Here is a 17,479-nt window from a genome sequence, read left to right as displayed (position 1 = left end):
TGCTGAGCCAGCGCTAGTTCAGTGTCGGTGTTTATTTGAGTGACACTCAGGGCAGGGGGGGACAAGAGCAGGGGACAGCAGGGAGGGACATCTGCGTGGGGGAAGAGGAATGGGGCTGGCAAGGGGCCACTGGGTATGGCGGGCGGGGGCTCTCGGCAAGGTTAGGAGCACTCGGATCTCTTCAGGCTCTTCTCCACGTTGCCAGCCTCGTGCGTGACCTTGCAGGTGTAGGACTCATGGCTATTCCAGTCGGCGGCACTCAGTGTCAGGTAGCTGCTGGCCATGTACTTGCTGTTGCTCTGCTGCTGGGCATTGCTGGTCTGGATGCCGCTGGTGAGCGTCTGGCCATCAGCCGTCCAGGTCACCTGCACGGTGCCGGGGTAGAAGTCTTCCAGCAGACACACCAGCGTGGCTTTGCTCTGCGTGGAGATCTCCTCGGTGGCCGGCGGGAAGAGGAGGAGTTCAGGGGGGGACTGGGGCCGGCCTGTGAGGGGGGAAGAGAGAGTGACATGGGATCAGGGATACCCTGTGCCCCACCATACCCCCCTCCCTGCCTGCCCTGCCTGCCCCTGCTGTCACTGCCACAAACTCCTCACTTCCTCCACAGCGAAGAGTTTAAAATTTATAACTCTAATGCATTTAGATTTGGTACACATTTTCATATTTTTAATATATATATATATATAAAAAAGTGTGTGTTTGTAATACACACACATATGTGTACATACTGTCTATATTGTACATAAGTTATATTTATGCTATATGTGTATATGTGTCTATACACATTATGTATCACAGATTGCTCTATAAACAGCTCATATACATCATATATTTATATTTTATATCACATACAAAAATATACAATATAATACATATATGTGTAGTATGTATTGTTATACAAATATGTGTATAATTATATACCACTTACATAATATACATGTTTGTGTATTTATATCTCTTTTCATATAATATATGTTTTATATATATTATATATTATTGTTTATATTATATTATTTATATATTTTATATAATATAAAACAAAATCTCTGGTTGGTTGCCATAAACTCATTTCTTTCCTTTTGCAACGCAATTTTTTAAATATCAAAATTTCAAAAGCAAACCGTCCTGTTTTCTGCCCAGTTCTGCTTTCAGACACTTTCAGACTTGTCTCAAAAAACTACAACCATGAATCACCCGAAGGAAGATGAAGAAAAGGTGTTTAGTCTTTCCGAGGCCGTTCTGCTGCCTCTTCAAATGTACAATGTCTCTATATCGGTCTCTGTCTCTATCTATGTCTCAGTGTCTATCTCTATGTGAAAACCACAAGGATTTCACCATTAAAAACTTTCTGCTGAAGATATTGGCATTTTCTTGATCTTACACCCCTAGTAATTTGGTTCAGATTGAGATTTTTGGTCAAACTCTTATGAAAATTACAGACAACGACACACAAACCATGTTCCCGGTAGCATTTTGAAAACAATCATCTCCATTTTGGACATGGCTTTCCTGGACAATGTGCTCTTTAAGATCCCCCTAAACACTTTTGGTTAAGATCCCCGGGAAATGCCATTTTAAGACCAAATTGGATGTGACTTCAGCCAGCTGGCAGCCAAAGACAGGCTGCCTTTTCGCAGCGCCCGCATCCTCAGCTGCGGGACCTTGCAGAGAAGCCCCTGCTCCTCACTGAGGGCAGTGGACTTAGGACTAAGAGTTGAGGACTTAGACCTTAGACTAAAGGCTAATTTCTTTAACAAAGACAAAAATTGACTTTCTTCGAGACCGAAACCTGAGTTTCTGAAATAGGCTCCCTGAGAGCTCAAACACTTTTCCTGGCCAAATTTTAAGATCTTTCAGTTGAGACAATACACCCCAATCCTCTGTGGTGTGCACCAGAGCCCTCCGAGTCCGCAGGGACAAGACACACCCCGCAGTGCTGCACTTAGTGCCCGTCCCCAAACCGGCAGCAGACCCCAGCCCACAGCCAAGTCCGAGAAAAAAAACCCAAATCACCAAAATTTGACAAAATGTCACAATTTCGCAGTGGGGAAGGAAAGACCGAGAAGAAGTCAGCAACTCACCTGCGATAGTCAGTGTGGTCCCAGGCCCGAACATACCACACCATGATACAGGGCCATGCAAAAACTTCCTGCCCCATGGCAGGAGCAGTCCAGGTGCCCATGGATGTGGCAGGAGGATGGCGATGGGGTGGAGGTGTTCGGATGAACACAGCAGGAGGAAGGTGATGAGATGGAGATGCCCCGATGGACCCCAGCAGGAGGAAGGTGATGAGATGGAGGTGCCCCGATGGACACAGTGGGCTGCATGCATGGTGCTGGACGTGTCCCAGTGGATGTGTCAGAGCAGGAGCAGCAGGACAGACATATGGGGACAGCTGCATGTCCTTGCTGGAGGGGCTATGGGAAAATGGGGTGGCTTAGTCCCAGGTGAGGAAGGGCTGGTGGAAGCTTTGGGTGCTCCTAAGGAGCGACAGGCAGCGCCTTGCCTTGACCTGTTCTGCTGCCACGCGGGTGGCTGTGGCTGCCCTGGGGCTGTGACCTGCCACTCCTTGGGCCACACCGTGGCTGTGGCTGGGGCCAGCGGGGACCACCTGCCATCGGACAGTGTGTGTGCGGGTAAACTTCATGAAGAAACCATCCATCTGTCCTCCCACTGCCCAGGAACACCGGAGCTGACATAGGCGCTGCGGTTTCATAGGGGATCCCACCGCCTGGCACCCGTGCCACGCTGCTGCCTGGCTCTGCTCTCCAGGGCAAAAGCAGACCCTGGCACAGCCCACGGCCTTACCTGGGCAGGACTTTTGGTGCCTGGCGGGCGGGCGAGCCTCCTTGCAGCAGCGGTGTCGGGGTGCCCTGTGCTGGGGCAGCCGGCGGCAGGGGAGCGGTGCAGCCCCAGCTGCTGTCGCACTGCGCCTGCCGCTGTGCCAGAGCTCAGCCCTGCACTCGGGGCTGGGCACGGGGCACTGGGCCATCCCACCGCGGCTAGATAAGCACTTCCCTTCATCACACCCGGCACCCTGGCGCCGGCAAAGGCACTGGTGCAGGGTTGCCTCTGGTGTGGGGAAGTTCAGAGCCCCCCTGAGCCAACGAAGCCTGCCAGCCATGACGGAGGGTCACACCCTTGCTGAAGGCCCCTGTCGCTGCATCAGTGGGTGGTGACCGAAGGCTGAATTCACAGGGGCTTTAGTTCTGCCCTAACAGAGCTCAGCACAGGTTTCAGCACTTAATGCCCTGCCTGGGTTGGGAGGCCTGGTCCGCAGGCAGAGGAGAGGGCTAGGGCCATTGGCCAGCACTGGACACTGTAGCAGAGAAGCCCTGCCCGACTGCTTTCTCCAAATTAATTTAGCTCCTGCCTTTGCTGCGGGGGGTCAAGCCAGTGCCCACGGACCAAACTCAGGGCTGGTGCAGCCCCAGCACCTGAGATGGCTCCTGCCCTGCTCCCCAGGTGCAACAGAACTTGGGGCAGGAGAAGGGGACACCTGAGGACCAGGCACAGACCATTGCAGCTGAAAATGCAGCAACGCAGCGAGCTCAGGACATGGGAGCGAGCAGTTGACCTCTTGCTGATTGGGACCACGTTTTGTTGCAGCATCATGATCCTGTTTGATCAAGGAGGAAGGACTGGGAGATGTGGAAGCAGGGACAGCGCTAGCTCAGGGTTTATTTGGATGATGCCCAGAATGAGGAGACAGGGCAGGGTAGATGGGAGGGATTCAGGCACAGGGATAAGGAAGGGCCCACAGAGATGGCAGAGACTTGCACAGAAGCAGGGAACAGGGATGGGGCAGACGGTGAAGCACTGTGTCAGGGGGTGTGATGTTCCAAAGCCAGTGCTGTCCCTTCCCCTTGGGGGTTAGGAGCACTCAGATCTCTTCAGGCTCTTCTCCATGCTGCCGGCCTCATGCGTGACCTTGCAGCCGCAGGTCTCGTGGCTCTTCCAGTCGGCGGCACTCAGTGTCAGGTAGCTGCTGGCCATGTACTCGCTGTTGCTCTGCCGCTGGGGCTGGCTGATCTCGCTGCTGCTGGTGAGCGTCTGGCCATCAGCCGTCCAGGTCACCTGCACGGTGCCGGGGTAGCAGTCTTCCAGCAGACACATCAGAGTGGCTTTGCTCTGCGTGGAGATCTCGTCGGACGGCGGATAGAGGTGGACGGTGGGAGAGGCCTTGGGCTGGCCTGCGAGGGGAGAGAGAGTGGCACAGGGAGGTGGATGTGGAAGGAGGAAGGTCTTTAAAGTGTGGACAAGGCTGTACCTGCGAGGTTTTGGTCCTGGCTGGAGTCTTTCAGCGCAGCTCCGACCACCACCAAAGGAGCTAACAGCTCAAGCTCTCCGCAGTCAGCTTATTTTTTAATGTTCAGCCTAGCAATCTGAAAACACTGCTCTGGAGGTACGAGGCCCCAGCTGTCCGGAGGACACCCAGCACACGTGTCTGCAGGATTCCCTGTCCCCAGCATCCCACGCCTCAGCCTTGGGCCATGCGTGTGTGCAGGTGTAGCCAAGCCTCAGCTACGTGGCTTTTTGGAGGCTGAAGAGGCAGCCACCCTGCCGAGTGCCACTGAGACAGGAAAAGGCAACCTTGTCCTCAGCCAGCAAGCCCAGCCCATCTGCTCAGACTTGAAGCCTTCCACTTCCACCTTCTGTATTATTTCCTCATCGTACCTTAAAGCATACCTGAGAGCTTCTGCTTTGGAGAAAGAAATGTTAAGATATTTCTATTTCATAAACTCAGTATAGGCTGGCTGTCTGGCAAATATCTAGGTATACTTTGATCCTGTAACTCCTGCACTCGGACAAGTAGAACGAGACCCAGAGCATCAGTAGAGGGTCTACAGATTTGAAAGGACCGAAAATGAGTTGCAAGCAGTAAAGCCCAATTAGCCCATAAAACCTTGTTTCCTCCTGTCAAGGAAAGGCACACGAATACGTTTCACTGTGGTTAGACAGATGGAGGATATGCTATTATAACCAAATGGAGAAGTTGAACAAAGAAAAAAAAAACCCAGCCCAGGAAAAGCCTGTATAGCCCCTGGCATGGGGAAGACCCTGAGTGAGCATCAAAGCGACTTACTGAGGATGGTCAGCTGGGTCCCACTGCCAAAGAAATAAATGCAGAGACACATTGCTGCGCAGAAGGAGCCCAAGCAGCCGCTTATGCCCAGCCAGAGGCCCCGGCGCCCCGTGAGCATGGCAGGGAGGCAGCCAGCACCCCAGCCACAGGCGCAGCTTGTGCGGTGCTGCTTGCTGAGTTTGACAGAGTAGGGATGGTATTTGTGCATCCTCCCGGACCATTCGGAGTAGGGATGGTATTTGTGCATCCTCCTCTGACTCTTCGGAATAGGGATGGTATTTGTGCATCCTCCCCGACCATTCGGAGTAGGGATGGTATTTGAACATCATTCTCCGACCCGTCTCTCCCAAGGGATATCCAGCAGCTGTGCCACTGTCTTGGCTGAAATCACATGTCAATACCCCTCCAAACACCCCACACAGAAAATGCTTGCTAGATTGCAAGGTTTAGTGAAGGTGCCACCATGTTTCGGCCAGTCTGCCTTTGGTGGCCTTAAGATGAGTCCAGCCCTGTCCCTGGGGAGGGGGTATCAGCTTGGCAGGTCCAGCTTTGCCCTATTTGAGCACTCTAGCACTCCTCGGCAGCACTCCTCCCTGGGCCGGGCTGTGCGGAGACCCCAGAGATGCATCGAGCACGGGCAGCCCCGAGCTGGGGGCAGGGTCCAGGCTATGGGCAAGCCAAAGGCTGGGGGGTGCGCGGAGCACAGAGTAAAGGGCGAGTGAGGGCAGCAGGTCCCAGTGCAGGTGTGTGTCGAGGGGAGACACGTGTTACTGCCAGGGTGAGCACAGGCGGAGGGCAAGCAGCCCATGCGCTGCTGGTCCTGCCCTGGGCATCCTCCTGCCTTCAGGAGACGAGCTGGACGGTGCTGCAGCAGCCTTCAACGCCAAGAGGAGCACTTCTACCCATCTCACCCGGTTCTGCCGAGGTGGCGACTGCTTCCCAAGGCACTGGGGGCGGAGGATGGTGCTGCTCCACCAGCCAAGCCAGCTCCGGAGCAGCAGGGAGGAGCAGCATGCACAGAAAGGCATGGCAGGCATGTTTTCCTCGCACAGGAGACACACAGACCGCAGAGACCTGCAGGCTTGCTCCAAGCACCCTGCCAGCAGTATCCCCTGCCCACCCAGGAACTCAGCTTCCCGCAGAGCCGCCCCCGGTCCATTCTGCATTTCCCATGCTGCTGCTCCTGGCAGGGCCCTGCCTTCACAACCCCTTGGAGCAGCAGCCCTTGGGTGAGGGTCCCGGCAGCATCTGACAAGGGCCAGGGCACAGAAAAGGGGTTGGAGAGGAGGCATCAGAGGCTGTTTGTAAAGAGGAAGAGCTGGGACTAGCAGAGAAAAGCACGCAAGAGATGCGGATGCCTACATACAGTTGCAATAGCCAAGGCAGGGCTGAGCCAGGATGGCTTTCAGCAAAGACTGATGAACTTCAAATTCCCCGGGGAAGGCTTGGATGCTGCCTTGTAAAGTGCTTTCCCAGCATGGTGTCAATCTCACAGGGCACACGGTGCTTGGCTGCGAGCAAACAAGCTCCTGGAGAGCTGAATTTCAATAGCACCAACTTAAACTGAAGTCAAAATTATTCAAATGCTGTGGTTTGTGGAAGTGGTTATAGAAAGAGGCAGTCACTGGACGCCCTGAGTCACTAGAAAATAAATGATGCTGCAAAGATTTTGTGGTTCGAGACACTTTTTGTATTCCAGAGTTTTGGTTTGCCTCAGGGTAGGCTTATTTATTGACGCAAAGGCTGAAACCAGCCAAAAAAATCCCTGAAATTTTCCTATGCAAAGCATTTACCTGAAGCTGATGCCATCTATTGGGGACGACTGATTTCTGACAATTTCTCAGATTTCTATGGCGTTTTGGTTCCATTTTAGGGGAGGACAAGAAAGGGGAACGAGATGCAGCTCGACTGTCCAGCTGCTCTCCTTGGAGGGAGGTGTGGAGGAGGACTGATGCTGTGCTGGACGTACCAGGGGTGTTGGTCCCTCAGCACTTCCCTGACACGTGGCCTCAGCGGGAGCAGGGGCAGGTGAAGGGGTGCTGGTCCCTGCCGGGCACTTGGGACGCTGCGTGCAACTGCTGTGTCCCAGCTGCTGGGGCTGAGCAGCGGAGGCCATGCTAGGAACTTTCTGCTGCTGCCATGTGGCTTGCCCAATCACACAATGGTGGAAACGAAGGGAAAGGCTGGGACATGCCGAGAAGCCTTGCAGTATAAAATGTCCTGAAATGTCCCTGGCATGGCTTGTACAAGCACCGATCCCAAGAAAACGCGTCCTTCATGGATGAAAAATCAGCACTGGCTGCGGGGAGCAGGTGCCCAGTGCCTGGGGGTTCCTGGCGCAGCTGGGCTGGGAGGAGGGCAGGGAGGCACCCAGCAGGGCCCTGGGTGCCAGCCAGGGAGCACATAGGACATCGGCCCCACTGTGTGGGGCAGGGACAGGGCTTCTGGTGGTCATCCCCTCCCTGAATGACACGGCATGGGGCACAGACCCAGGGCTCCAAGGAATGCCTGAGTTGGGACACCAGGCACAGCCACCTGTAGCACAGGGCAGCGAGGGCAGGGCCATGGCGGGTACGTGACCCACCATCAAATGGGGACAGCAGAGACTCCTAACCAGCCCCTGCGATGGTGGGAGGTTCTTGTATCACTTCCCCATTGCTCTGTGTCACTGTGGAGACATAAGTGCTGCCGTCGTAGCCACCACAGTAATAGAAAGCCTCGTCCTCGGCTTGGACCCCAGTGATGGTTAACGTGCCCGTGGTGCCAGACTTGGATCCGGAGAATCGTGAGGGGATGCCCGAGGGTCTCTGGTTGCTGTTGTAGATCACAGTGACAGGGGCACTGCCAGGGACCTTCTGCTGGTACCAGCCAGCATAGCTGCTGCTGTATAGCCCGGAGCAGGTGATCTGGGCGGTTTCTCCCAGGTTCACTGACACCGAGGGTGGCTGAGTCAGCGCTGCCTGGACCAGGGAACCTGCAGAGGGAGAGGAGAGAGGGCAGAAGATGGAGGTCAGTCAGTGTTCCGCAGGCACAGCCGTGCCCGGGCAGCGGGACAGAGCCCCTGTGCCCACGAGTCACGGCTGGGCGCAGCGAGTCTGGCCAGGGCACCTGAGCTGTGGGTGAGCACCGCGAGGAGGAGAGGGGCCCAGGCCATGGTGCGATCCCACCAGCTCTGCGTCCCCACGCCGATGGAGATGTTTTGCGGACCCCGACTCCCTTTTAAGCCCCCGCCTGTCCAGGGCACGGCCCCTCCATGCAAATCTGACTCCACGCTCAGGGCCGCATCCTCCCCACGCCTCTCCCCAACTCCCTCCCTCCCCAATCCCGCCCAGCCCCACCACCCCAGATGCAGTGGAGCTTGTCCCCAGGCACAGCACGGAGACACGTCCCAGCTCAGAATCCGAAACCCGCCAGCACGGATCCCCATGCCCAGCTGTGGACGAGGGCTGTAGGGCCAACGGGTGCGGGGAGTCGGGCGCTGGGGCAGGGTGCAGGGGGCAGGCAGCGCCCACAGCTCCCAGTGGCAGGGCTGGGACGACGCCAACCCCCAGCACCCCCCGTCCCCACTTTCGGCATCTGCCCCTCCTGCGGGTGTCCCAGACCCCACACAGGGCTCAGCCCTTCCTGCCCTTTCCTGACGCACCTGCAGCCCCGCAGCGCTGCCCCTGCCCCTTCCCTTGCAACAGCCATGCAGCGCCCTGCCCCTGGGCGCGCAACCCCTGCCCGGGCACGCTGGGGCCGAGCGGCTGGCAGCCCTGGGGCAGACAAGGCCCCGAGGGGGCTGGGAGGACACCAAGTTGCACACGAGCCAGCAAAGCGCCCGTGGGCTGCGTTCGCAGGAGCCTCGCCAGCAGCTGGGGAGAGGATCCTTCCCTCAGCTCAGCACCCTCAGGCACAGCCCAGTGCTGCGTCAGCTCTAGGCTCCCCAGCCAGCGACGGCAACAGGTGTGAGCGAGGCCGGCCAAGGGCCCCGAGGATGATGAAGGGCTCAGAGCACCTCTTGTACGGAGAGAGGCGGAAAGAGCCGGGGTGGCTGAGCCCGAAGGGGGAAGCCTCAGGGGCATCCTATGAACATTATGTCTCCTGGGGCAGGAGAGAAGATGGAGCTGGGCTCCTCTCAGAGGTGTCCTGTGACGGCACGAGAGGCAATGCGCACAGTGTGAGACACAGGAAAATCTGCCTAGACATAGCAAACCCTTTTTTCTGCTGCAGGGATGCTCAGACACTGGAACGGGCTGCCCAGAGAGCTGTGAAGTTGCCATCCTTGGACATATTCAAAACCCCCCTGGGACAGGCTGTGGGCAACCGGCAGTAGCCGACCCAGCTTCGAGCAGGAGGTGGGACAGGGGTAGTCTCCAGAGGCACCTCCAGCCCCAGCGATTCTGGGACTTCCCCCACAACAGCAGCAGGCGGCACCTGAGGGGCTGTGGGGCAACAGCGGGTTTGTGTCTCACTGCCCCTGTGCTGGGAGGTGCAGCGACTCTCCTCAGCACTGGTGTCCCAGCTGGCACAGTGAGAGACAGCCTCCTCGTCTTGCCTTGAACCCCAGGATGGGTAACGTGGCCGTGGAGAACATCACGTTCCCAAGTGTGCATATCCCCTCCCCAAGGACAGGGGATGGGCACAGACCTGAGGCTCTAAGGAACGGCCCACCTGGGACACCAGGCACAGCCGCCTGCAGCACAGGGCAGTGAGGGCAGGGCCATGGCAGGTACGCGACCCACCATCAAACGGGGACAGCAGAGACTCCTACCAGGCCCTGTGATGGCGGGAGCTTCTTGTATCACTTCCCCATTGCTCCCTGTCACCATGGGGACATAATTGCTGCCGCGTAGCGGCCTCATCCTCAGCTTGGACCCCACTGATGGTTAACGTGCCTGTGGCACCTGTCAAGAATCCAGAGAAGCGCGAAGGGATGCCTGAGGGTCTGTTGCTGTTATCGTAGATGACAGTGACAGGGGCACTGCCAGGTGTCTTCTGCTGGTACCAGCCATAGTAGCTGCCACCACAGTGGCAGTTGATCTCAATGGTTTCTCCCACATTTGCTGTCACCGAGGGTGGTTGAGTTGCTGCTGCGTGGACCAGGGAGCCTGGATAGGGAGAGGAGAGCAGAGAGGGGAGAAGATGGAGGTTAACCAGTGCCCCACAGGCACCACCATCCTTGGGCAGCGGGAAGGAGCCCCTGAGTCCAAGGGCCGTGGCTGGGCACAGCGATTCTGGCAAGGGCACCTGAGCTGTGGGCGAGCACCGTGAGGAGGAGAGGGGCCCAGGCCATGGCGCGATCCCACCAGCTCTGCGTCCCCACGCTGATGGAGATGTTTTGCGGACCCCGACTCCCTTTTAAGCCCCTGCCTGTCCAGGGCACGGCCCCTCCATGCAAATCTGACTCCACGCTCAGGACTGTATCCTGCCTGGACCACCTAGAGCACAGAGAGGCTAGGGCAGCAGCAGCTGCAGAGAGCTCTGGGCACGTGGCGTGGGGCAGCACCAATGCCTTTCTGCTCCCCAGCGTCAGACGTCAAGACTGATCCTCCCTTTCCCCCCCTCCTTCCCTCGGGTCCTGCTGCAGCCTTGCCCCCTGCCTGGCCCTTCTCCTGCCTGGTCTTGGCCTTGGGTGAGCAGAGCACCCAGTGCCCAGCACCACGCCTTCAGGCTCTGTCCCACAGCCCAACACCATCCGGATGGGCTCCGACCTCTCACCGACAGTCCCCAGGGAATGTCGGGTGCCTGTGGGGCAGCTGCAGTGGGCAGTGTCCCTGGGCATGTGTTGTGGATTTGCATGAAAAGGTTTTGGAAGTGGGGGGGGCTATAGGAGTGGCTTCTTTGAGAAGTTGCTAGAAGCTTTCCTCATGTCTGAGAGAGCCAATGCCAGCTGGAGAAGTCAGGCCAATGCTAGAGCAGTCAGACATTTCCATGCCGGTGCTCACACAGAGCCGTGCCAGCTGGACACTTCCAGGCCAAGGAAAAGCCCGTCAGCAACCACAGCGCGTCACAGCAGCTCCAGCTCCAAGGGAAGGGGAGAGGGTGGTGGGGAGCAGGTGCCAGTGACAAGAGGGGCCGTGGTGGGTGCAGAAAGGCACAGGGGCAGGTGCAGGGCTGCTTGGGGTCATCCCCTCCGCAATGACAGGGGATGGGCACAGACCTGGGGCTCTAAGCAATGGCTGAGCAGGGACGCCAGCCACAACCACCTGCAGCAGAGGGCAACAAGGTCAGGGCCATGATGGGGACCTGGCCCACCATCAAAATGGGGACAACAGATACTCCCAACCAGCTCTGGTGATGGTGGGAGCTTTTTGTGTCACTGCCCCATTGCTCCATGTCACCATTATAGCTGCTGTCGGCACCACCACAGTAACAGAGAGCCTCATTCGTCGGCTTGGAGCCCAGTGATGGTTAACATGGCTGTGGAGTCAGACATGGATCCGGAGAATCGTGAGGGGATGCCTGAGGGTCTCTGGTCGTCATTGTAGATCACAGTGACAGGGGCGCTGCCAGGGACCTTCTGCTGGTACCAGCCAGCATAGCTGTCGCTGCTAAACCCAGAGCAGGTGATCTGGGCGGTTTCTCCCAGGTTCACTGACACCGAGGGTGGCTGAGTCAGTGCTGCCTGGACCAGGGAACCTGCAGAGGGAGAACAGAGAGAGCAGAAAATTGGGGTCAGTCAATACCACACAAGTGGGACATGGCCCCTGTGCCGAAACGCCCTCATGCCCCAGCTGGCCAACAGCCCCACACACAGCACTGAAGACCAGAGACCCATGGCCCTGTAAGGAGAGCTGGCAGCAGCAGGGAAACAGAACACCACCCTCTGAGGGCAAGGTACCTGGTCATGGCTACAGAAACTTCTGGGGAGCAGAGCCCACTCTGGCCCAGAGCAAGCCAGCAGAGGCAGCTCCAGCAGCAAAAGGAGGATGGGGTTGCCAGGAGCAAAAGGCAGCAAGGCTGGGGACGAGGCAATAAGAGTATTATAGCAATAGGGAAAAGGAACCCCCAGCCGCAGTCACCTTCTGTGCCTCAGGGAATGGAGGTAGGGCTCTTCAAAGTGACCACCTTGGACAGGGAACATGAACCTGCCTCATCTCCACAGCCACAACTCTGCTTGGCCAGGAGGGAAACGGGCTGAAAACCTTCCTCTTCGATGCTGTAGGCTGTGTCTCACTTCCCCATTACCCGGTGCCTCCACCACCCAGATCAGAACTGCTGCCATCAGAGCCACCACAGTAATAGACAACCTCGTGCTCGGCTTAGACCCCAGTGACGGTTAACATGTCCGTGGAGCCAAAGAAAGGTATGGAGAATCGCGAAGGGATGTCCGAGGGTCTCTTGTTGTCATTGTAGATCACAGTGACAGGGGCACTGCCAGGGACCTTCTGCTGGTACCAGCCAACATTGCTGCTGCTGCTAATCCCAGAAGGACGAGAAGGACAAGGCCATGGCGCGATCCCACCAGCTCTGCGTCCTCATGCTGATGGGGCTGCGCCATGGACCCAACTCTCTCTTAAGCCCCGCCCTCCTCAGCAGCAGTGACTGAGGAGCTGGGAGAACCAGGTCCTGCTTCAAGCGAGGGTGCCACAACTGGGCCTCTGTTAAGTGCCACAGCAGATGCGCAGAGCAGAGAACTGGGATTTTAAAGGGCACTGGAACCACACGGAGACCAGGAGCTTTCAGGCTACCCAGCCGTGAGGAAACACAAGCCCCCCAGCTCCTGCAGCTGCAAAGTGAGCTCGGCGTCTCCAGCAGCCTTGCAGCAACCACCAATAGACTTGGGCTGGAGTTCATTCCAATCAAGTGCACGTGTCATCCTCCCACACTTCTCCGGCCAGGGGCAGCCCCTCTGCTACCTGCCGACAGCCTCCTACGGGGTCTGCTGGCACAGCTCCACACCAGGGTGTTACAGACTGGCACCTGGCTGTCCCCAGCCCCTTTGCCTCCTGGCTGCCCCGTGATCCTCAGGACTGTGGTGTGGGGCCACACGGACACCGTGTGGGGACAAGAAGGCTCTCAGGGACAGCACCAGAGGAACAGAGAGTACAGCCCGGCACTGGACTCTGCCCACGCTGTCTCTCACCCCCACCACAGCTTCCACCAAGTCCAGAGACACCTCCAGCCCCTGCCACAACCTTGGCGGCTTCGGCATGGCACCCAGCCCAAGGCACCCCGTGCTCACAGGGGAGAGCAGCTCACACAGACACAGGGCCCTTAGGCACCGTTGCTGTCACCAGAGCAGGGTGGGCATCAGCCCTGAACCGACAGGGAGCCTGGGACCAGAGCGGGATGCCCAGAGATGGTGACAGGCTTTCTCCCAGCTTCTCTGGGCCACGAGACCAGGCGCAGGATAAGACATTTTGAGGGCAAGAGCGACTGGCCGCATGACAGGTCTGCACTGCCAGGAGCTGTGTCACTTCCACAACCTCCAGCAGCACCATCAGGACCGCTGACACCCACGCACAGCAGACAGTAATGGTCAACCCAGAGCACCCAACCATGGCACCCTGTGGGGCCCTGGAAGCCGATCAGCACCGCTGTCCTGGGCACCACAGTAATAGACAGCCTCGTCTATTGACTGGCTTGGACCCCGGTGATGGTTAACGTGCCTGTGGAGCCAGACATTGATCAGGAGAATGGTGAAGAGATGCCCGAGGGTCTCTGGTTGCTCTCATAGATCACGGTGACAGTGCCACTGCCAAGGACCTTCTGCTGGTACCAGCCAACACCACTGCTGCTGCTAATACCAGAGCAGGTGATCTTGGTGGTTTCTCCCAGATTTGCTGACACCGAGGGTGGCTGAGTCAGCACTGCCTGGATCAGAGAACTTGCAGAGGGAGAGGAGAGAGCAGACAGTGCCCCAAAATCACAGCCCTCCCCAGGCAGCGGAACAGGGAATGCCATAATCACAGAGAATGGACGCAAGCACAGTCATGTGTACATCTGGGAGCAGAGCCCAGCCCAACGCATCACAGCACATAGGCAGCTCTGGCAGCAGCAGGAGGACAAGGTTGTCAGCAGCAAGAGGCAGTGGGGTGGCAGACCAGGCCACAGTGGGAATTTTGTAGAGACAGAGACAATGGTCCTCTGATACAATGTCACCTCCAGTGCTCTGGGACACTGAAGGGAGGACTTTCACAGTCATGGCCGTGCAGAAAAGACAGGAACCTGCCTCAGCCCAAGAGGCACAACCCTGCTTGGCCAGGAAGGAGCAGGGCTGAAAACCTTCTTCTGATTTTGGAGTCTGTCTCACTTCCTATTACTCATTGTCACCATATACCATTGCTGCTGCCACTGTTTCCACCACAGTAATAGACAGCCTCGTCCTTGGCTTGGACCCCAGTGATGGTTAACGTGCCCGTGGAGTCAGATGTGGATCTGGAGAATCGTGAAGGGATGTCCGAGGGTCTCTTGTCATTGTAGTTGATCACAGTGGCAGGGGCTGCCAGGGACCTTCTGCTGGAACCAGCCTTCGTAGTTGTTAATCCTGGAGCAGCAGATCCAGGTGTTTACTCTTGGGGACACGTACATCACGGGGGCTGAGCTGGCACTGCCAAGAGACTAGAGAGGGAGAGGCAGTGGGATGGGGACAGGACTCCTTTTCCAGAAGGGCCTGACGCCACATAGGGACCCTGAGAAACACACACCGAGCACAAGGTCAGGCTCCCATGGTCCTTGGGTGGAGAGCTGGCAGAAGCACGGACAGGGAGTGCCTGAGATGGAGAAGGGACCCATCATGCTATGGGCACATTATGGGGAAGCAGACCCCTGCCCAGGACAGAGCATCCCAGCAGAAAGGTTACTCCAGCAGCAAAAGGAGCATGGGGCTGCCAGGAGCAAGAGGCAGTGAGGCTGGGGACAAGGAAATGCCATGCCATTTGCAGGGACAGACACAAATTGCCCCTGGCCTCACAGTCACCTCTGCACATCATGGTACAGTTGGAGAACACGCACAGTAACTTCCTTGGGCAGGGACACGAACCTGCCCCAGCACGACAGCCCTGCTGAGCCATGAGGGAAAAGGGCAGAAAACCTCCATTTGTAATTCCTCACTTCCACATCTCTGTGTCGCTATAACAGCACCACTGCTGCTGTCCTTGCCACCACAGTAATAGCTGTGACCTTGGCTTGGACCCCAGCGATGGTTAATGTGCCCGTGGAGTCAGACCTGGATCCGGAGAATCGTGAAGGGATGCCTGAGGGTCTGTTGCTGCTCTCATAGATCACAGTGACAGGGGCACTGCCAGGTGTCTTCAGCTGGTACCAGCCGGCATCATTGCTGATGCTGCTGTCAACCCCGGAGCAGGTGATCCGGACAGTTTCTCCCAGGTTCGCTGACACTGAGGGCGGCTGAGTCAGCACTGCCTGGACAAGGGAGCCTGGAGAGTGAGAGGAGAGAAGATGGGGGTCAGCCAGTGCCCCAGAACCACAGCGCTGTCCAGGCTGGGCAGAGAATATTTGGGTTGGAAGGGACCTTACAGACCATCTAGTTCCAACCTCCCTGCCCATGGGCAGGGATACCTTCCACCAGACCAGGCTGCTCAAAGCCGCATCCAACCTGGCCTTGAACACTTCCAGGAAGGGGGCAGCCACAGCTTCTCTGGGCAACCTGTTCCAGTGCCTCACCACCCTCACAGTAAAGAATTTCTTTCAAAATTCAACCGCATCACACACCTTGGTGTCATCGGCAAACTTGCTGAGGGTGCACTCAGTCCCACTGTCCATGTCACTGACAAGGATGTACAACAGCACTGACTCCTGAGGAACACCACTTGTCACTGGTCTCCGCTTGGCCATTGAGCCATTGACCACAACTCTCTGAGTGCGAACATCCAGACATTTCCTGATGCACCGAGTGATCCATCCACCACATCATTGTCTCTCCAATTCAGAGACAAGGATGTCATGTGGGACAGTGTCAAATGCTTTGCACAAGTCCAGGTAGAGGACATCAGTTGCTCTGCCCTTATCCACCAAGGCAGTTACCCCCTCGTAGAAGGCCACCAAATTTCTCAGACACGATCTGCCCTTAGTGAAACCATGTTGGCTGTCACCAGTCACTTCCTTATTTTCCATGTGCCTTAGCATAGTTTCCAGGAGGCTCTACCCCATCGTCTTGCCCGGCACAGAATGCCACAGCTGGAGGGAGAAAAGACGCAGACATGATCACAGATAACTCTGGGCAGCAGACCGCAGCCTAATGCATCCCAGCACAGAGGATGACCTGGCAGGAGGACATGGTCGTCAGCAGCAAGAGGGAGTGGAGTGGCAGACAAGGCCACAGTGGGAATTTTGTAGGGACAGGGACAATGGTCCACAGCAACCAAGTCACCTCCAGTGCTCTGAGACGTGGAAGCAGGACATTCACAGCCATGGCTCTGCAGATGGGACAGGAACCAGCCTCAGTCCCAACAGGCACAACTCTGCTTAGCCAGGAAAGAAACAGTCTGAAAACCTTCCTCTGATTTTGGAGTCTGTGTGTCACCTCCTGTTACTCATTGTGACCACAGCCCGTTGCTGCTGCTGCTGTCCCAGCCACCACAGTAATAGACAGCCTTGTCCTCGACTTGGACCCCAGTGATGGTTAACGTGCTCGTGGTGCCAGACATGGATCCGGAGAATCGCAAAGGGATGTCCGAGGGTCTCTTGTCATCCTTGTAGATCACAGTGACAGGGGGACTGCCAGGGACCCTCTGCTGGTGCCAGCTGACTGTATTGCTGCTGCTGTATAGCTCAGAGCAGGTGATCTGGTTGGTTTAATTACGGTTCACTGATACCAAGGGTGGCTGAGTAAGTGCTGCCTGGACCAGGGAACCTGCAGAGGGAGGAGAGGAAGGGGAGAAGGCAGGGTGAGCCAGTGCCCCACAAGCACAGCCCTCCCTCAATGGACCATGGTGGGAGAGCAGGGACTCCTAACACATGCCTGTGATGGTAGGAGGTTTCTGTATCAGCTCCCCTTTGCTCTCTGTCACCATGAGATCATAACTGCTGCTGTCATGGCCACCACAGTAGCAGAGAGACTCATCCTTGGATTGGACCCCAGTGATGGTTAATGTGCCTGTGGAACCAGACAGAGATCTGGAGAATCACGAAGGGATGTCCGAGGGTCTCTTGGTGCTGCGATAGATCAAAGTGACTGAGCTGTTAGTGGACGGTGTGCTAGCGAGGACCTTCACTCTGCTGAGTCAGTGAGGGTACGCAACAGGGAGCTGTGCGGCAGCAACAGTGCAACTTCATCAGGGGCTCAGCTCAAATGCCTTTATGCAAATGTACATAGCGTGGGGAATAAACAAGAGGAGCTAGAGACGTGCACACATCTGTGGGGCTATGATACCATCGGCATCACGGAGGTGTGGTGGGGCAACTCCTATGACTGGAGTATTGGGATGGGAGTATACAGGCTCTTTA

At 56.8% G+C, this 17,479-nt stretch overlaps 1 protein-coding gene and 1 gene segment (V, D, J or C); both read right to left on the bottom strand.

Annotated features, from left to right (window-relative positions):
- LOC142363004 (immunoglobulin lambda-1 light chain-like) lies at window positions 1-8,266 on the bottom strand. The gene is made up of 4 exons (XM_075434723.1): window positions 8,195-8,266; window positions 7,766-8,060; window positions 2,082-2,116; window positions 1-484 (listed from the first exon to the last, which is right to left on the bottom strand). The coding sequence occupies exons 1-4, from the start codon at window positions 8,238-8,240 to the stop codon at window positions 162-164; spliced, it is 699 nt and encodes a 232-aa protein (XP_075290838.1). The 5' UTR covers window positions 8,241-8,266; the 3' UTR covers window positions 1-161.
- Window positions 8,267-9,835: 1,569 nt separating this feature from the next.
- On the bottom strand, window positions 9,836-10,382 carry LOC142362974 (Ig lambda chain V-1 region-like). The segment is given in 2 exon segments: window positions 9,836-10,176; window positions 10,316-10,382. Coding segments are annotated over 2 exon segments (387 nt in total).
- Between the last annotated feature and the right edge of the window lie 7,097 nt (window positions 10,383-17,479).

The sequence above is a fragment of the Opisthocomus hoazin genome, chromosome 13 (genome assembly GCF_030867145.1).
Source record: "Opisthocomus hoazin isolate bOpiHoa1 chromosome 13, bOpiHoa1.hap1, whole genome shotgun sequence".
In the NCBI taxonomy this organism is placed as follows: domain Eukaryota; kingdom Metazoa; phylum Chordata; class Aves; order Opisthocomiformes; family Opisthocomidae; genus Opisthocomus; species Opisthocomus hoazin.
Note: the sequence above shows the minus strand (reverse complement) of the source record. Positions and strands in the feature narration are given on the sequence as shown.